This window comes from Trematosphaeria pertusa (genome assembly GCF_010094035.1).
Source record: "Trematosphaeria pertusa strain CBS 122368 unplaced genomic scaffold BU26scaffold_8, whole genome shotgun sequence".
In the NCBI taxonomy this organism is placed as follows: domain Eukaryota; kingdom Fungi; phylum Ascomycota; class Dothideomycetes; order Pleosporales; family Trematosphaeriaceae; genus Trematosphaeria; species Trematosphaeria pertusa.
This window is the reverse complement of record NW_022987219.1, coordinates 1,081,667-1,099,697: the sequence shown is the minus strand read 5'-3', so window position 1 is coordinate 1,099,697 and position 18,031 is coordinate 1,081,667. Positions and strand designations below refer to the sequence as shown.

At 54.3% G+C, this 18,031-nt stretch overlaps 8 protein-coding genes across 8 annotated transcripts; 7 read left to right on the top strand and 1 right to left on the bottom strand.

Annotated features, from left to right (window-relative positions):
• Window positions 1-660: 660 nt before the first annotated feature.
• Window positions 661-1,660, top strand: BU26DRAFT_329069 (uncharacterized protein). The gene is made up of 2 exons (XM_033822160.1): window positions 661-1,573; window positions 1,647-1,660. Exon 1 carries the CDS (start codon window positions 764-766, stop codon window positions 1,403-1,405), a length of 642 nt encoding a protein of 213 aa, XP_033683204.1. The 5' UTR covers window positions 661-763; the 3' UTR covers window positions 1,406-1,573; window positions 1,647-1,660.
• Window positions 1,428-3,803, top strand: BU26DRAFT_382889 (uncharacterized protein; the record flags this gene model as incomplete). Its single annotated transcript, XM_033822593.1, has 3 exons — window positions 1,428-1,573; window positions 1,643-3,707; window positions 3,756-3,803. Coding segments are annotated over 3 exons (2,259 nt in total), but the record flags the coding sequence as incomplete, so codon positions are not given.
• A 1,801-nt stretch (window positions 3,804-5,604) lies between these two features.
• BU26DRAFT_519926 (tetracycline-efflux transporter-like protein) lies at window positions 5,605-7,969 on the top strand. Its single transcript, XM_033829179.1, has 3 exons — window positions 5,605-6,046; window positions 6,098-7,526; window positions 7,580-7,969. The coding sequence occupies exons 1-3, from the start codon at window positions 5,750-5,752 to the stop codon at window positions 7,654-7,656; spliced, it is 1,803 nt and encodes a 600-aa protein (XP_033683202.1). The 5' UTR covers window positions 5,605-5,749; the 3' UTR covers window positions 7,657-7,969.
• A 40-nt stretch (window positions 7,970-8,009) lies between these two features.
• On the top strand, window positions 8,010-9,900 carry BU26DRAFT_519924 (glycosyltransferase family 2 protein). The gene is made up of 3 exons (XM_033829178.1): window positions 8,010-8,357; window positions 8,470-9,219; window positions 9,310-9,900. Exons 1-3 carry the CDS (start codon window positions 8,295-8,297, stop codon window positions 9,652-9,654), a joined length of 1,158 nt encoding a protein of 385 aa, XP_033683201.1. The 5' UTR covers window positions 8,010-8,294; the 3' UTR covers window positions 9,655-9,900.
• Window positions 9,901-9,939: 39 nt separating this feature from the next.
• Window positions 9,940-11,221, top strand: BU26DRAFT_605703 (uncharacterized protein). Its single transcript, XM_033835611.1, has 3 exons — window positions 9,940-10,213; window positions 10,263-10,669; window positions 10,791-11,221. Exons 1-3 carry the CDS (start codon window positions 10,129-10,131, stop codon window positions 11,037-11,039), a joined length of 741 nt encoding a protein of 246 aa, XP_033683200.1. The 5' UTR covers window positions 9,940-10,128; the 3' UTR covers window positions 11,040-11,221.
• A 382-nt stretch (window positions 11,222-11,603) lies between these two features.
• BU26DRAFT_458336 (uncharacterized protein) lies at window positions 11,604-13,066 on the top strand (the record flags this gene model as incomplete). The annotated part of the gene is made up of 1 exon (XM_033824977.1): window positions 11,604-13,066. Exon 1 carries the CDS (start codon window positions 11,691-11,693, stop codon window positions 13,062-13,064), a length of 1,374 nt encoding a protein of 457 aa, XP_033683199.1. The 5' UTR covers window positions 11,604-11,690.
• A 148-nt stretch (window positions 13,067-13,214) lies between these two features.
• On the top strand, window positions 13,215-15,140 carry BU26DRAFT_519922 (uncharacterized protein). Its single transcript, XM_033829177.1, has 3 exons — window positions 13,215-13,564; window positions 13,612-13,713; window positions 13,767-15,140. The coding sequence occupies exons 1-3, from the start codon at window positions 13,279-13,281 to the stop codon at window positions 14,732-14,734; spliced, it is 1,356 nt and encodes a 451-aa protein (XP_033683198.1). The 5' UTR covers window positions 13,215-13,278; the 3' UTR covers window positions 14,735-15,140.
• Window positions 14,793-16,411, bottom strand: BU26DRAFT_485684 (NAD(P)-binding protein; the record flags this gene model as incomplete). The annotated part of the gene is made up of 3 exons (XM_033825892.1): window positions 15,534-16,411; window positions 15,256-15,346; window positions 14,793-15,195 (listed from the first exon to the last, which is right to left on the bottom strand). The coding sequence occupies exons 1-3, from the start codon at window positions 16,054-16,056 to the stop codon at window positions 14,793-14,795; spliced, it is 1,017 nt and encodes a 338-aa protein (XP_033683197.1). The 5' UTR covers window positions 16,057-16,411.
• Window positions 16,412-18,031: the final 1,620 nt, after the last annotated feature.

Here is an 18,031-nt window from a genome sequence, read left to right as displayed (position 1 = left end):
CAAAGCGGCGAACAAGAGCAGGTACTTCGGTAGGATGCCGGTCCTACTGTGGACCCGGAATGCTCTGCCTCATTGCGGTGGGCGGCCGCCTGTTCTAATTTAGTGTTTTGGTCGTCGCGATAATAACTCACTTAGCGTTTTCGGTGCGCTCTGCGGATCCGGTGAAATGCTTAATGAAACGAGTGGAGCGTGGGTGCGCGTCGCTGCTGCGGCTGTGTGCTTCGAAACACTACCTGGCGATCCGTAGGCAGCCAGTGCCTCTTTGGGGCCCAGCACGTATTCGGGCAACGCATTGGTCAGGGCGAAGAAGGCGACGAGGGAGAAATACTGGTCTCATGTAGAGGAGAGTCAGCGTCTGAAAGGCGTTTGGGGCTGAAAGAGGACGCTGAGTGCATCGGATCCGGAAGATTAACGACGCTTTAAAGGTGGATGGTGCTTCACAGCGAGACCGGTGAGCGTCAGCATCGTGGGCCGTGGGAGAGCCGCATTGCTCCGTCCGCGCCAGAGGGCGAAAGGCAACGCCGGCTGAAGCAGATCGGTTCGCGTACCCATGCCGCCATCCATCAGCGCGTGGCTGGCCAGCGACAGCCACGGAGGACGCGCGCAGGCGGCTCTGCAGTGGGCGGGATACATATATCGAGGCGTCGGCCGCCTAGTACCTACAGCCCGTCAGCGCGGCCGCCACCGCTCGCCGCCGCCTGATGGACGAAGATGACGCAGGCGGAAATGGGCTAGGGGCAGGCGGGATGCGAGAGCACGCAGCATGGTGGTGCAGGCGCTGCATGAGGCAGCACTGCGCACGGGCCACATGCGTTGCCTACTTTGCTGCCTTGGTGGTGCGCCTTTTTGCGAACCGCAGTTGAGCCTCACCCCCAACCTTCCCTCCGCCATACTAAACGTCACGCCTCCGCTGAGGGCTCGCGCACCCAGATTCGAGCCTTCCCACGCACAGTCTGCACGTCAATATACCCGCCGTCATCCGTGTGAACCGTGCGCCGAACTCACTCACCCCGCCACTGGACGAGCCGCGGCGAGCGCACGCAGTCACCACCGCCGCCCCTCTTTGCACTCTTCTTTCCCCCATTTCCGGCCCCCAGAGCGTGCGATACCGCCCTCAAACCCATGCAAGCTCCAGGACGACAAGCGCAGACGAGCCAGTAGCTTTACATGCCCGGGCACTGGTCCGGTTGTTCAAGCCGCCTCCAAGTCACCACGTAGGGCGTTTGGCCAAATGCCAAGGACAGGAAACAGCCCAACCTGCTACCTCCGATTCGATCTCCGCCCAGTCCGCGGTCTAAATCTGGAACGGGGCTGCTGCTTAAGAATTTGCGGTTCGAACCATGAGCAACGTCGACATTCACTCGAGATATGTCGCCGCGTTGCGCACCCAGGCGAAGACGGCTGAAGCCGCGACCACGGACGCCTGGCCCTGTCCCTACTGCAGCCACCACGGCCGCATCTTCCAAACCGCCGACCAGCTGTTCAGCCATGCCACTGTGGAACATGCACCCGTTGTGCAGGCCATGGACCCCGCCCAGGCCCGTGCCCAGGTGAGAGAGGCGGCCCTGAAGTTGTAAGTGAGAGAGTTGATTAGTCATACGATGCCCTACCCGTCAGGCACATGTTCTGACTCCTCGTGCAGGAAGGGCGTGGACCAATCCTCGGACGCTACCGCTGGTGGGGGTTCCGCCCCCGATATCACCACCCTGTCACTGGACCCAGCCAAGGGCCGCCAGTCCCCTTACTCGGGAAAGAAGAGGCCCGCTGAATCCGAGTTCCATGCTCGCCGAGGAAAGGTCCCCGGTCACACAGACATCTACGACCCGGACTTCGCCAGAGACATGCCGCATACCATTGTGGCGGAACGACCTAGGCCGAAGCCCAAGGACCCTCGACTCTTCGACCCCGCCCACACTTCGCGGGGTACTGCATCCCCTTACCGGTCCACACCAGAGCCACCGAGCGAATGGTCAGTGGAGGCCAACCGCAGCCAATTCCAGTCCTCCCAACCGCCCCAATCGCCAACCCGTCCGCTGGCCCATCGAGGTCCCGCCGCCCAGACATATAGCCCCAAGCCCTCGGTTTCCCCGACCCCTCCCCGCCAACCAGGACTCATCGAGATACAGAGATATGACCCACGCTACCCCGGTCTTCTTCTGCAGCCGGACTCCAGGCCAATATCCCAGGAACAACTGGCTTCCGAAGTGAAATCTATCTATGCCGGTCTGACTATGGTAGAGACCAAGTGTATCCATGTCGATCGCGCTCAAGCAGCTGCTTTACAAGATAGCTCAGATCCGAACTCAAGGTTGGCAAGCGATCACTGGCAGGCGCTCATTGCTCTCCATAGAACTCTCCTACATGAACACCATGACTTTTTCCTCGCATCCCAGCATCCTTCGGCGTCACCTGCTCTAAAAAGGTTGGCGGCGAAGTACTCGATGCCTGCGCGCATGTGGAAGCATGGGATTCACTCTTTCCTTGAGTTGCTGCGACGCCGGCTTCCTGAGAGCATAGATTATATGCTTGCTTTCATTTATCTGGCCTACCAGATGATGGCTCTTCTCTATGAGACCGTGCCCGCATTTGAGGATACTTGGATCGAATGTCTAGGCGATCTCGGTCGCTACCGTATGGCAATTGAGGATGAGGATATCCGGGACAGAGAGACCTGGGCTGGCGTCGCGAGATCCTGGTACTCCAAGGCCGCCGATAAGAATCCCTCCGTTGGTCGCTTATATCACCACCTGGCGATCCTGGCCCGGCCCAACGCCTTGCAGCAGCTATATTACTACGCCAGGTCCTTAACTTGCGTCAGGCCTTTCCCCAGCGCCCGCGAATCCATCTTAACGCTGCTGGATCCAATTCTTGGCCGCTCTAATGCCTCATATTCTCATGCGCTTGCAATTGATACCAGCTTTATCCAAGCTCATGGAGTCTTGTTTGGCAAACTTTCCGAGGAGAGATTCCAGGACGCCCGTTTGGCCTTCCTCAACCAGTTGGACAACCACATCGGCCGTGTAACTGCCAAATGGAAAGAGCAGGGGGTTTACATCGCCGTGACCAACATTGCAGGCCTCTTCGACTATGGTGCAGATGACTCCGTCCTCCGGCAGATCCTGGCCCTCCACAGCAAGCAACAGGCCCGTCCGGCAAGCCCATCCTCGCAATCTGACGAGGATAGCCAGTCTCCGTCACCCGCCGAGCCGGAACCGTCCCTTCCTCCTATTTCCGAATCAGAAGTTGCCCCGAAGCTGGCCAATCTTTCTACGGATTTTACGTACACCAAAGCCTACTCCTTGACCATGTCGACACTCTCGCTAGTCCTCCGCCGCATTGGCGACAAGAACGTGCTTCCTCACGTCCACGTGCTTCTCTCGTTCCTTTCCAGTTTTGCGTCTATTAAATACGTTGCCCATCTTATCGACCACGCTCCTTGGACCGAACTTGTGTCCTTCCTCAATACGTTAGTCAAGTCTGAACGTCCGGAACAAATCATGCCGGGTGCCGTCTTCCCAGCGGACCAAGCCGATAACCTGCCTCTGCCCGAGGATTATCTGATGCGTGGTCAGATTTGGAGCCAATCGTACTTCCCCGAGAACTGGTTTGCGAGAGAACACGATGAAGAGGATCGCTACCTGGAGCTCGCCAGCACGATCAAGTCACGGACAGAGAGGGTGTTGCACCTTGGCTACCGGTTATCAACAGTGAGCTGATAACTTCCCCAGCCCTAGCGTATTCTAACCCTCTTCTAGTTTCGTCGCTGGATTTCTTACGACATCCAAACACATACGTTTTCCGTTCTTAACTCTAGCACTTCCACCTGAGCTCAACGCTCGCTTTTTTTGTCCGGTCTCCTTCCTCCTAGATACCGCGCCTTCCTTCTTTGTCATTCCTCTTACAGGTGTTTCAGCTGTGACGCACCATCTTGCTAGCTGGAGATGAGGTTTGGCTTTATCGAGAAGTGAGCAAATGTGAGGATAAGGATGGGAGAAGAAGTCAATTTGCTGAGTCGAAAACCTATGGTCCGCTTTTCACGACCAGATGACGTGTCGCGGACTGGGTTATGGTAAGCGGATGTGTCTTTTACGTTGAAGTCAGTTTGAGAATGTTCGATAAGGATATGGCATAATGGGGACGTCGGAATCTGTATGCTAAATTGGACACATGGACTAACTATACAGCAAATATCCAAATGTACTGCTGCTCCAGGCCAAACGCCCTTAACTCACTTCGACATCGTCTAGCGAGAAAAGCAATGGAGAATACGCTGTGAAGAACGGCGTCGATCTATATCTGCGGAGATGAGAACTGCAGAGCCTTATTCAACGGACGTTGCACGAAGGGCAACATGAAGCGGCTCATGAGATTTTTACACACCCTGATCGCCGCTCGCATTCCGGGGATGGAGTGTGCGTTGCGTTGCGTACAAGAGTGCTGACGCACGATGCAAGCATGAGCGGAAGCAACATAGTCCATGCTAAGACGGCAGAACGTTGCCGCCCGTGAATCAGTACATTCAACAGGATTGATGCCTGCCACAAGCATGAGCGGAACAAGCATCGATAATCCTTAGGTAAGCCGGGACGAGACGAGGCCATGCTCATGCCTGCTTGGAAACTTCACTATGAGCGCCTATTTCGAAGTGCACGCCACGCTCGGTACTGTAACGATACCAAAGGCGATTGCCGGGTCTATGCAGTGTGTCTTGAACGCGGTATCGTGAGACTATGCACGGTGGAGTGGACCCTGGCGCGAGCACTGAGCGGACTGACCCCATTCCTCTCGCTCTCTGAACTTACTGCTGATGGTAAGCTCGGGATGTACAGACTACGATCAGACGGTTTATATTACTGGAACTGTCGACGAACCCGTGAGGATTGAAAAGATGAGTTCGGTGGGTGCTGTTCGTATAGTTAGTATGAGAGAGAGAGAGCTGACAAGCTAGGGGACGGTATTGTGATGAAGCATTGGTGGTTTAGTAAAAGGTGTGAACGACTTCTTCTAGCACGCCTTCGTCTTCTATCGAGCGTTGCGTGGAAATAGATATGGAAATATTGGACGAGCAGATGGGAGAACGGTAGCGAATACTGAGTGCAACGATAATGGTGCAAGCGTTAGGATTGCCAGATTGCCAGATTGCGAGATTGCGAGATCGCGAGATCGATGTTCAAAATCGAGTCAAAAGAAGCGTGGACGAAGAAGTAAGGAGAGAGGTGAATAGTACGGCACGTGGAAGAGAAGCTAACCGCATCAAGACTAGCCTTATCTCGGATGCGCTGCGCGTTCGAATCGCCGACGCTATACGAAACATGCTGTACGTCATGAAGCCCGAGGCCACGCAGCGCACCGTGGAACACTGCGCCTGTCATGCGTCTGGACGGATAGCGGACCACATGTTGCGGACGGGCTTTGACCATCCTTCCCTATTCTTACAACACGGCTGTGCTGTTCAACTCTCAGTGGCTGGCTAGTTGACGGCGTCTTTTGGTAAGCTGAGGTACGTAGCCCCCGAGGCCGAGCTTGATGACAATTCGAGGCGTGGTGCGTCGCATTTCACAATCTCTCGCGGACCTGAGAGAACTGAATGCTAATTGTCCGCAGTGACAGACCTATCTGCCCAGCAGCCAGCAATGATACCGCGGTCTTGATAATTCTTCTCGGCACCTCCACGTTCCAACGCGACGGACTCCCCGCTATCTCCGAACCCTCCCCAGCGCACACGCTGCGCCGCCCCTGAAGCGCAACAATGTCTACTTCGACCGACGCTGTGTTAAACGTCGACGACGTCGACATAGAACAGGAGCTCCGAGCGCGCTCGCGCTCGCGCCACAATGGCTCGTCCTCGAAGCTGCACCACACCTACGAGGGCCCTGATAAGTCCGGCACCAGCTCGCCGAGCCCAGAGACGGACGAGGAAGCTCCGCTGTTGAGCGACGATGGGGGAAGCAGTCGAGGAAGCATATCGAGTCGAAGTGAAGACGGTGCGCCGGAATGGATTGGGCTGGCGGAGATTCGCGGCCTTCCCTGGTGGAAGAAGCCTTCTGTAGGTCGCCTCTTACACGACACCGAACGAAGATGGCCTAACATGGAATAGATCTTCTGGTTACTTCCACCCTTCTTCCTCTTTACGCTGGCATATGGGTGCATCATCGTTCCTAAGCTGAATCTGATCATGGATCTCGTGTGCGACGAATACTATGAGTCGCAAGGTCCGATAAGCGATCCATTGGACCCTGGGCAACAGCCGGATCGATGCCAGACGGACGCAGTATCTTCTCGTTCTTCCCTCTTCCTCCTTTACGGAAACCTCTGCTCTGGAATCCTGGCAGCTGTCACGAGTCCGAAGCTCGGTGCGCTCTCGGACCGCTACGGACGGAAAAAGCTGCTCTGCTTCACAACATTGGGCGTCTTTTTCGGAGAAGTTTTGACCATCTTGGCTGCCAAGTACCCCGAAACTGTCCACGTCAACTGGATCCTGGTGGGATACGCGCTGGACGGTCTCTCAGGCTCATTCATTCTCGGCATGGCCCTTGCGCACTCATATGCCACGGACTGCACGCCTCCAGCCAAAAGGGCCGTAGCGTTCGGCTACTTCCACGCCTGCCTTTTCACCGGTATAGCAATTGGGCCCGTTCTCGCCGGCTACATAATTGACGCGCGAGAGAAGTACGTCGGCAAAACGGAAGCCGTGCTCCTAATCTTCTACGCCGCGCTTGCTTGTCACCTCATCTTCCTCCTGTTCTTGACACTGGCTATACCCGAGTCGTTGACTAAAGCGCGTCAAGAAGCTGCTCGTGAGAAGCATCGCGACGAGGTGGAGAGGCTGGGCCCGACTTCAGACTGGATCAACCAACTGCGGTCCATCAATCTTTTGTCGCCCCTCAAGATCCTGTGGCCCACCGGCCCCGGATCCAGTTCAGCTCTCCGCCGAAACCTGGCTCTCCTCGCCGCAACAGACACCATCATGTTTGGTGTAGCGATGGGTGCGATGGGTGTCGTTTTGGTCTATACGCGGCGCCAGTTTGGCTGGCAAGAACTAGAGTCCGGTCGATTCGTCAGCATTGTCAACAGCTCACGCGTCTTCACCCTGCTTGTCATCCTTCCTTTGCTTACCCGCTTTGTGCGCGGGAAGGATGGCGCGGCAAAACAGCGCAACTCAGGCTCGGACCGCTTCGACCTTTCGCTCATTCGCCTTGCAGTCTTCTTTGACATGTTAGGCTACCTCGGCTTCACCCTTGCCCGGAACGAGAGTCTGTTTGTCGCATCTGGGGCTATAGCAGCTGTTGGCGGTATCGGTAGCCCGACGCTTGGGTCCGCGTTGACCAAGCATGTCCCTCCCGACAGTGTCGGTCAGCTGCTTGGGGCTACAGGGCTACTGCACGCTTTTGCGAGAGTCCTAGGACCCACGATCTTCAACGGCATCTACAGCGCGACCGTAAGCAAGTATAGGCAGACGGTCTTTGTTTGCTTGACGGTGACTTTCGGCATGGCGTTTGTGTGTAGCTGGTTTGTTCGACCGCATGGTACGTATAGACTTTATTGCTACCGTTGCCCCGGCATGCTAATAATTCTCCAGTATACCTTCCCGAAGATGATGGAAACCATGCGCAGTCGTGGAGTGATGAGCAGGATGAAGAGAGGGCCTCTCGATGAGCGCGTCCAACGACTTTCGTTTGACCTTCTTGCCTTCATATCGACATGTTACTGAATTATTGTGGTATAACTTAGCAGTGAGCGCTCTCATTGTACCGCGTTTTGGATACTCATAGCGAGCGGCTGCTTTCGGTGGATGGGTTGTATATACGGCATAGATTGGGCATTTTGGAAGGCAATCATAGGACACTACTGGTATTGTCCAAGCTACGACTCATGATCTTCCGGACGAGGGTAGTCTATGTACTTGAAATGGAAGCGCTTTGCCCCGGACGGACAGAGATGCCGCTCTGGCCTCCCCCGAGGTTTTGCCGTTCGGCAGACGTCAGCGTCCACGTTGCATCTTCAGATGTCAATTGGCCGCGTTGCGCGTGGATGCCCGGCCCAAGATAACTGTCGCACTGGGTGTTTCTTTCGCTGCCCTTCCTTCCTTCGTTGCTTCGTTGCTTCGCCTTGCTGTCGCTTCCATACGGGCAATTGAGCGTTGCCTTTTCTGCTGTTGGCCTGCTGCCGCGCATCCATGTCCACGGCGTCTTCGTGCAGGTAGCTTGAGCTTGTGGACGCACGCTCAGAGTGTGCAAGCGTTAGCCATGGACAAGCCGTATGGATTCGACTCCTTTCCGACGCAGCGCGTGGAGATGCCGCCTACCTGGGTGCTGCTTGTGGCGCTGGGATTCTGCTGTGCCGCGCTTGTGTTCTGGGTACGTTGGCGCAACTTTGCTCCCGAGCTGCCGCATCGCTCCAGCGCTGCTCTCCCCGCGCTATTCCCAGCATGTGCTGCGATTCAAGGGATATGCTAATCCAGGTTTGCAGCTATACATCGCCCTCAACCTTGTCGCGCCCGTGCCCCGCCCTCCTCGCCGGTCCGAGAAACAGTACGCCACAATCCTTCCCGATGGGAAGAGAAGCGAGGCGAAAGAGCTGCCATGCTGGATAGACAAATGGAGTGCTGAGAAAGAAGTTGCGAAGCAGAGAGCCGGCCCGGGCCGCGTCGTGCTACCTCCGCAGATGCCGATCGAAGAGGCCGAACTCTTCATGTCGGTCGTGGTGCCCGCCTACAATGAGGAGGAGCGGTTACGCGGCATGCTCGAAGAGGCCGTGGACTATCTGCTGAAAGCGTATGGAGGCGCGCATGACAGCGAAGGGGAGGAAGACAACGGGAAGAAGAGGCAGAAGGGCTGGGAAATCCTGATCGTGAGCGATGGCTCGACCGACGCCACGGTTGATAAAGCGCTTGAGTTTGCGCGCGAACACCAGCTCTCCCAACATTCGGTCCCGGCTTCTGGACCCTGGGAGTCGGGCCTGACGCATCCGGAGCACATCCCTCATGGCAGCATCAGAGTCATTGCTCTTGAGGAGAATAGGGGGAAAGGCGGTGCAGTCACGCATGGCATGAGACACGTCAGGGGGCAGTATGTCGTCTTTGCAGACGCCGATGGTGCGTCGAGATTTACGGATTTGAACAAGCTGGTTGAGGCTTGTAAAACAATCGAGGACAAAGAGGGTAGAGGAGTCGCGATCGGCAGTCGAGCGCATCTTGTAGGCAGCGAGGCCGTCGTTAAGGTAAGTTCGTATTCCGCATCTGCCCGCCCATTCTCCCCTCCCAATCCGCCTATCCTATCCAGCGCACCGAGCCAAGCTAACCTCCCCCAGCGCTCCAAGCTACGTAACTTCCTTATGCACTCCTTCCACCTTCTCCTCCGGCTCATGACGCCGCCGGCAACCGCCGCTATAAAGGATACACAATGCGGCTTCAAGCTCTTCAGCCGCCCCACTTTACCTTATATCGTCCCCTACATGCACTCCGAAGGCTGGATCTTCGACGTCGAGATGCTGATGCTGGCGGAGAGCGCGGATATCGCTATGATTGAAGTGGCCATCGGCTGGAAGGAGGTTATGGGGAGTAAGTTAAACGTCATCTGGGACTCGATGGCGATGGCGTGGGGGTTGGCGGTGCTAAGAGCAGCGTGGATGCTTGGGGTGTATAAGAAGGATTAGAGGAATAGACTTTTTGGTATTCAAGAGTTATGCCGTTCTAGGCTCTGAGTTCATCGAGGCTTTGGATGGGTGCACGTCTCGTCTCAGTAATACCCATGGGTTCCATGGTTTTGTCGAAAAGAGTGTCATGTGATCGCGGTGAACGGCCCGCGTGACCAAGGCCAGTCGTCAGTCCAGGAGTCAGAAGGACTCTCGGACTGAGAACACCATACCTTACAACAGGCTCTGTGAATGTCAGGATGCACGAAAGATACGAGTTTCTCTCGCTCAGGCGCCGACGAGTGTGTAGACATGACCATGTCCCGCTTTCACTTCAGCTGCTCCATTGGCGCCATGCAGTTGTAATAGTGAAGCACTCGACCGCAACGCGCGACCCCACTTCTACTTAACCCAGGTGCCTCTTCTCTTACCCGTCGAACCTACACCTCAGCTTGGAATTCAACGACTGGTGCCCGCAACTTCTCAATTCCCGCGATGAAGCTCTCTCTACTCCTCTTCACGGTACTCGCCGCCATCGCCGTTGCAGTACCTGATCTCCGTGTGCACAAAGTCGGGTCGAGTAAGCGCAAACGTGTGCCTCCCATTTGGATCTGGCTAACTCGGCATAGATGGAATCCTCATTCCCGACGCCCTATCCACTCGCGATGCGGAGATGCGCGCGATGGCTAGTGGCGGCGACCTCTTCCCCCGTGCCAACAAGCACAAAGTGCTCGTTAAAATGGGCAACAACAAGCAGAACGTCGGCGACCTTCTGGGGTCCTCGCTCTACAGTGCTGTCTGGCACGCCATCGACGACCTCTGCCCGCGCGCACCCGGCAACTCCTCCTGCCACCAGGAGCATGGCTACCCCTTCACCAAGAGCATCCCGGTTAATTATCGCAAAGGAGAGGAGGTGAAGGTTGGGAGTATGGAGCTTTTTGTGAGGGGAGGCTGGTATGGCAAGAATGATCCGCTGAGGAAGCTGATGATCGGGACGATTGCGGGGGTTGTGGAGCGGATGAGCTTGGATGAGAAGGTATGTATACTACCGGCATGCCTCAGCTATCCGTGAGGCCTTTTATCGGTCAAGACACGACGCCACGCTGGATTGTCGGCCCTGGCTATTTCAGTGACGTTTTGCTAATCACACGCTCTAGAACTGCTACAAATTTGGCGACAACAAGCACTTCTGTAACATCGCCGACTATGTGGAAGTCGTCGCCCCGGACGGCAATTACATCCAGGTGTACTTCGACAACAAGACCAAAGAAGGACACTTCGATTGCGTCGCTATCAAGGAAGCTGGGCTGAAGAGCATGATGCGCCTGAATAAGGAGTACAATGACGCGTTGGCGCGTGGGGGTGTGGATATGAGTATTGAGTGCCTGCGCAAGGAGGTGACTTAGTCGGACATAGGGAGGAGAGATGAGGAAGACGGCTGTTCCTGGATGGATGGATCTCGCGTCTTGAGCGGTGTAGGGCATGATCTCATTTCCGTTGATCTTCCGCGCTCGACTAGGTTGTCGTCCGCATACGCCACGGGATTCGTGTGAGAATGCTCCTGGCTATGGGTCCTTCGAGACCGAAGACCTTTTGATATCAAGCTTGGTAGCTTAGAATAGATCGATGTCTTTCCTCGACCCGTCGCTAATACCCGGCTAATAAACTGTTTCGTCTGCACTTCCCTAGGGATCGTTGTTCATGGTGTCCTTCAGAGCTTTAATAGCGTGAGGGCGCTGAAGAAGTGTCACAAGCTTTGAAAACCCACGGCAGCAGAACTTCCATGAAGTTAATGCCCAACTAAGAGGATGTGCCTTGGGGAATCACTCAGATACGCAAGTAGTAGGGATGGCGCTCCTTTCACCTTGGCGTCTTACCGAGCGCGTCTGATTCGTAGCTGCCTAGTTTTCCATCTCGCTTAGATCTGAGTACGGGTTCGCTTCCTGAACCTCATAAAAGCGCCCGGATTTCTTTCTTCCATACAATCATGATCATTCTTGGATCTAAATCCCCAATCATTGGCTAAACTGACTTTACGCTCCTCCCCCTCCCGCATCATGCTCCAACTCCCCATTGAACTCCAACGCCAGTGTGTCCAGTTCGTCGACCCCGAATTCCTCAAATCTCTCCGCTTCGTCTCCAAGGACGCCCTTCCAATAGCAACGGAAGCACTCTTTAGTACCATCGTTCTTCAACCAAGCGACGAGAGTGCAGCGAAATATACGCATATTCTCGAATCAGAAAAGTTGAACCCGCTCGTCAGAACCGTCATCTTCAACACGGACGACGACCCCGATGCCGATCCAGATTGGGCTTCAAACGAAGAAAAGGAGCCGCTAGAATCATTCCTGGACGCTTTACGCGCCGTCTTCAAGTTTCCGAATCTAAGAAAGGTGGAGTTGAAGTTCGCAAGGGAGTGTGCCGCGCCCGCTGTTGGCCGTTATAATGCATGGGATAAAGAAGTCGCGGAGACGCAGTCGTTTCGCACCGACGTACTTGAGGCATTTTTCGAAGGCTTAAATAATCTCGAGAAACCTGCGGTTAGCGTGGATAGCCTAACGGTCAAGAATCTGCAAGATTGGACTCTTGAAGAGATATACGAGTCTGAAGATTTCAAGGCCGTGAGGAGCAGGCTGAAGAAACTGGCTCTGCAGATCACCACTGAGACCGAAGATGCAGCACCGGAGACCAGCATTTTGCTGCAGGGATGCCATCGGGGATTTACCAGTGATCTGCCTGCGCAGTGGCTCGGACCGCTGCAGCCTCAGCTAACGCATCTGACTCTCTACGGCACGCATTGTTTCTGGGGCATCTTCCCCTTCTGCGACCTCCGCGGTATTCACTTCCCTAAGCTAAAGTCCTTGGTGCTGGGCAATTTTACGATTGCATACGACTGGCAGATCGACTGGATCCTCTCGCATGGCGCAACGCTCGAGGAACTCATTCTGGATGACTGCCCCATTGTCATCGCCCTGCGCTTGGAAGAGTCGCAAAAACTCCCCAACTTCCCTTCTCTCGACCCTTTCCCTCTAACTGCCTTCGCGCGTGCCATCTATCTCAAAAACATCGACCTTTGCTGGCACCACGTGCTGCTTCGCTGGCACCATGTGCTGCCTCGCTTCGCATCCGGCCTTCCGCACCTGCGGCACTTCGCGCTGGGCCAGGGCAACTGGGCGGAGCAGGAAATGTTTGAGCAGAGGTATGATTTAGTCTCTGAGATTCGTGAAAGTCGGTATTACATGTTTGATTGTGGGGTTGGGCCGACGCAGTGGATTGCGGGAGGGAGGAGAGGAGCGGAATATGGGTTTCAAATGAGTGGCGTTGGGGGTCAGAAGACTATTGCGGCATTTCCAGATTGCGAGGCTGAGGATGTGGATGCGTTGTGCAACTTGTTGGAGGAGGTAGGATGGAGGTTAGCATCCCTGGACTGAAGATTGACTGTAGGGCAACGAGCCAGAATTACTATTTCTGATGCCTTTCTAGAACATGTGTAGCGCTAACCGTTTTCGGATTAGGTCGCTTCGGACGAAACCCTTAAGTCCGCTTCGAGCACTTCAAACTTCATTTGGCCCTCTTTCTCCTACATTTAGCCAAAGGCCAACTTTCGTGGAGTGCAGCTTCTTTCGATCACCCCCATATGCGCCCATGCTTCAGTTTGTTGATCATAGTGCCATCGATCAGAAAGCTAGGAAGGCGATTCGAAGCCACTGTATGAAAGGAAAGAACGCAGGGAAGACCATTACGAGACGCAGCCGTGCAACGTCTATTCGCAAGGGCAAGCAGAAGGCGCCTGGCAAAGCTGCTGCTATTTCGGAACGGCTTGAAGTATGTAGCGCCCTCCGAAACATCCAGCGCTTCATCGACCACGAGTTCTCGACCCTGCCCTTCTCGGCCGAGCTGTCGCCGGATACGAGAAATGTGATCCGTCAATGTCAGCATTGCCCGAGAGTTGAACTTTCCAGAGCTTACTACAAGCAGTTTTCCTTGTTGTCAGCGATGCCGTCTATCCTCACGAGTACTGCAATTCCTTCGATTACGAGCATAGCATGTGGGTGCAATGGATGACTGGGGATGAAGCTTGTAAGGGCCTCTGCTCTCCACCTTCCCGTGATACACTCTAATTGATCCCCTAGACTTCCACCTTATGCTCTGTCTCATATCCGCGTGCAACGATTTCTATCTACTCCAGCCGAAATCCTCCGCGCTCGCTTTAACGCATCTCACGCAGACCTTTCAACTACTAGCCCGAAGGCTTTCGGGTGATGAAGCACTGTCTGAACTGACATTTGCTCTCGTTATTGGCCTCGTCATTTATGCGCAGTTGCGTGGCGACATGTCAAGCTGGCGGATCCACATGCGCGGGCTCTCACGGCTTGTTGACATGAAGGGCGGCATCGCGCAGCTTAGCGATCCTATTCTCCTCCAGAAGACATGCCGCGCCGATATTGATTTTGCGCTTTCTGCAGGGTGCGTCCCGCAATGGAGACTGGAGGAAATACGCTTCACTGCACGATATCCACAAAACTACACTGCGCCGCATCTCCCGGTAGCCTTCCAAAATCTTCAGCATACACTCCGCAGTATAGCGAACGACGTATTCAGCCTCGCAGACGTACTCGATCGCTCCTCTCCACAGAATAAGATGGGTCCAGTTGCATTCCAAGAGACGCTGTTAGCACTGTGCTATCGCCTTCTCCAACCCGGTCCATTCTCTAGTCCTTATCACGGATCCACGTTGGACTACGGGTGCCAAATGGGCATGATAGCCTTCTTGACCACACTGATGTTTCAATTCGGTCGGCGCAGACTGCTACATCACGAAGCCTTATCGAGTCGTTTTCGAAGCTTCGTTCAGGGTTATCACCAGGATATATCAAATCAGGAAGGGCTACTACTATGGCTCCTGTTTATCGGCCGCCTCTCTATTCTTAGTACGTCTGATGACAAGTGGTTGATCCCAAGAATTGCACAGGAGGTGGGGAATGCTGGCATAGTGGAGTGGGCTGGACTTCGAGAAGCTCTCGCCCGATTCCCTTGGATTGCTAGCCTCCACAGTGCACCTGCGGAACAACTTTGGATTCAAGCGACCAAACGCATTTGAAGCATTAGCTCAGTGGGAACTCAGCATTGGAGCGGCCTATGGACGTTCATATTCAAATTCAGGGTTCCAAAGCCCGCTTTACGCATCCGGGCTGCACCTCTTCCAACCTCCTAACAATATCCGCCCACACCCGCTCCTGCATTTTGTGCCCTTCCGCGTTCGACGTCCAGTCTGGAATCTCGTCCTCCTTAATATCGCAATCATTCAGATACTTTCCGTGGGTCTCCACTCCAGCACTAACTGCGTGCAAGAGCGTGCGACTTCCCATCTCCGCCGTCCTACCAACGAGACAGTTCGCGAGACCGATCTGCATACGACTCGAAAATTTGGCGTGCCGCGCGAGGCCTGTTTTGCAGAGGCCGGGGCTCAGCCAGTTGATTATGATATTGGTTTCGGAGACTGGTAGGAGGGAGGCGAGCTGGCGAGTTGCGTACGTTTGGAGCAGCTTGCTTATCGCATACCTGAAACTCTCCTGTCAGCACGATCGTCGCAAGTGATGAGACCGCCGTGTCGGCACGTACCTAGGATTGTCCATCGGCCACTTCCCTTCCACGTTCAACCCTTCGATAATATCCTCGTTAATACGCTCCAACTGCCCCTTAGTGCCCATGACTTAAGATAGCAGTACAATTAGCGGGTGTTCAAATAGCTAGGGTACAAATACCAAATGTTAGACGGACTCCAACTTTTGCCCGTAGCTCGCTAATGTAAGATATAGCGCAAGTACGTCCCAAATGAAAGGAGAGAAAGGTCTTGCTTACTGCCTACAAGTTAGCAAAGGACAGTCTACTACTTGAACCGGGGCCTTGGTACCAAGCAATATTGCTCCCGACTATCGTAAGCCTCGGCGCGACGCCAGACTTGATTGCATTTTCCCTCAACTTGGGCAGCAACAACACGGCCAAAAGGAAAGTACCCAGGACATTCACCGCCATTGTGGTCTCAACACCCTCGCTTAGAGTCCACTCGCTGAGAGCAATACTAGCATTCTCAACGATGCCGTCGATCGCCTCAAGCTCCGTCTTCGCTCTCTCTGCGAACCTCTTAACACTGGCGAAATCCCCCAGATCGAGGGGCCACACTTCAGCGACGCCTTTCTTCCCTGTTTCGGCCTCGATCTTGAGGAGCGCTTTGTGTCCGCGGGCTTCGGAGCGCACGGCCATGACCACCCGTGCAGCGGAGGCGTAGACTAGGTGCTTAGAGCATTCGTAGCCAAGGCCGTTATTAGCGCCTGTTACGATGTATGTGCGGCCGGCGAAGGAAGAGGCTGGAGGGACGGGGAGAGTGATGAGCTGGGACCTGATCCAGCTCGGGGAGAACATGGTGGGCAATGAATAAGGGCTGAAGGGGGTTCGATATCGAGTCGACTAGCTGGCTACGAGATAGATCCTGTTGACAGAGTCTCTTATAAGCCCGACTCCATTTGCACTTGGGAAGTGGGAAGCTCCTCAACAAATGAGAGATTGGTTTCCAGAACGGGAAAAGGCACATGTGATCGGACCAAAGGTCTCGGAGCAGCGGATGCCTATCGGAGTTTTCGCGAAATACTAGGTGCAGAGAAGAACGAGCAGGCGTGGAGATGAAGCTGATCAACCAATGGGAGATTGGTATCCCAACTGGGTATGGCTTCGAGCTTTGGGACAATACCTACCTAGGTAATACACTATAGAGAATACGCCCTGGAGAGGATATTATTACCGCATCTGGCCTGCCGACAATGCCTTAAAGTGGGAAATGACGCTGAGAAGTGTAGCATTGCTGTTCCTTGGGGCCAAGCGCAAGACGTCCTATTTTATCTAAGCGAGGGCTTCTATGCGTGTAGGACAGAATTCATATCGAACCTCATCCTGAATACGGCGATGAATAACCTTTAAGCGGCATCGAGACGATAGAGTGTTGCGATCAAACAGCCGCAGAGCCAGACGGCACGTTCGGTATCCTCTAGACATTTGTCGATTTCAACGAGGTACGAGGGACTCATGGAGAAGGAATGGTAGGCCCTATCTGGATCCAGAGAGAAGGCCATACAGCTAGCTTCTTCGTCACTACCTGGGTAGTCCGGAAGAACTAGCACGGTGCTAGTACTATCGCTATGACGTCATTCGATACCCTCAAATCTACGATATCTCGCCTTCCACTTTCCATCCTTAGCCTGGGCTAAGACGACAGACTCAACCAATCTCAATATAGTTCATCTCAATATAGTTCATCTCAATATAGTTCATCTCAATATAGTTCATCTCACCCCTCCTTCAACCAAAAATGAGAATGACGACCCACTACCGCATTGCCCAACTCGGGATCCACGAAGCTAGTTGGCACCATGAGGTCCAACATTCCGTACCTCCTATCAGCCTCCGAGTCTACGCATCATTTACCCAGAGCGCTATATCGGTGCATTGCAATATCTAACAGCTCAAGTCATTAAGCGGCCGCAAACTAGTAGCTTCCCGCCCATAAGAGAACACATATATAATCTACTCTGCCGTTGCCGCGTTGGGTCAGGACCGCTGCAAACCATAACAGATAAGAGATTCCCGCGGTCAACAGCTAAATTTTTCTCCATTTTAAACGCCACCGAGGAAGAATTCATTCGCCGCAGTCATGAGCCACTACAGTTGTTGAAATGGGTGGTACATGCTTCAGCTACCCAGGAAAAGAGTAGGTCATCGACAGATATACAGAAACGACGCAAATTCAACTGACATTAACTAAAACAACCGCTCCAGTGTCACGCACACGCCCCACAGGTCTTTCCACGGCAAGAAGTCCGGAAGAACTGAAGCCCTCGCTCAGTGCTATAGTCTGCACTGCTCCACAATCACGCAACCGCTGCATCGATGATGGCAACATATAGTACAATGGCTATTGAGGCTGGTGGAATTGTCGGCCTCCCCACAGTAACACTAGAGTGAGACAGATTAGAATAGTGGATATAGCGGCGAGGCTCCGAGCCCTACGCAATGCCATCTGTACTCGATCCCTCCCCCATTTGCAACAGTGTATGGATCCTGGCCGGCCACTATTGCATTTTCGAAGGGATATCCGTCTATTTGAATGTGCTCCGCGAGCTGTGGCTTCGCCAAAGGTTAGAACACTCATCTATCGCCTCACATCCGTTGGCTACACGGGGTCGGCCTTACCATGGTGTCCCGATTCTCCATTGCTTGCCAGGTGCAGCGCTGAAAATGGTACTGCGAATAATTTGGTTCGATCCTTGCAATAGAGTGTAGACTCTGGTGAATGGAACACTCGTTGACAAGAGCGGATGAGTTGTTGGCGAAAGGCGGGACGAGG

Coding starts and splice junctions, on each gene's coding strand:
- BU26DRAFT_519924 (XM_033829178.1), top strand. CDS start 8,295: ATGCCGCCTACCTGGGTGCTGCTTGTGGCGCTGGGATTCTGCTGTGCC. Junction 8,358..8,469: donor GTGCCGCGCTTGTGTTCTGG/GTACGTTGGCGC, acceptor CCAGGTTTGCAG/CTATACATCGCCCTCAACCT. Junction 9,220..9,309: donor GCAGCGAGGCCGTCGTTAAG/GTAAGTTCGTAT, acceptor AACCTCCCCCAG/CGCTCCAAGCTACGTAACTT.
- BU26DRAFT_519926 (XM_033829179.1), top strand. CDS start 5,750: ATGTCTACTTCGACCGACGCTGTGTTAAACGTCGACGACGTCGACATA. Junction 6,047..6,097: donor CCTGGTGGAAGAAGCCTTCT/GTAGGTCGCCTC, acceptor AACATGGAATAG/ATCTTCTGGTTACTTCCACC. Junction 7,527..7,579: donor CTGGTTTGTTCGACCGCATG/GTACGTATAGAC, acceptor ATAATTCTCCAG/TATACCTTCCCGAAGATGAT.
- BU26DRAFT_519922 (XM_033829177.1), top strand. CDS start 13,279: ATGCTTCAGTTTGTTGATCATAGTGCCATCGATCAGAAAGCTAGGAAG. Junction 13,565..13,611: donor GAGAAATGTGATCCGTCAAT/GTCAGCATTGCC, acceptor TACTACAAGCAG/TTTTCCTTGTTGTCAGCGAT. Junction 13,714..13,766: donor GATGACTGGGGATGAAGCTT/GTAAGGGCCTCT, acceptor TTGATCCCCTAG/ACTTCCACCTTATGCTCTGT.
- BU26DRAFT_605703 (XM_033835611.1), top strand. CDS start 10,129: ATGAAGCTCTCTCTACTCCTCTTCACGGTACTCGCCGCCATCGCCGTT. Junction 10,214..10,262: donor TGTGCACAAAGTCGGGTCGA/GTAAGCGCAAAC, acceptor AACTCGGCATAG/ATGGAATCCTCATTCCCGAC. Junction 10,670..10,790: donor GGATGAGCTTGGATGAGAAG/GTATGTATACTA, acceptor CACACGCTCTAG/AACTGCTACAAATTTGGCGA.
- BU26DRAFT_329069 (XM_033822160.1), top strand. CDS start 764: ATGGTGGTGCAGGCGCTGCATGAGGCAGCACTGCGCACGGGCCACATG.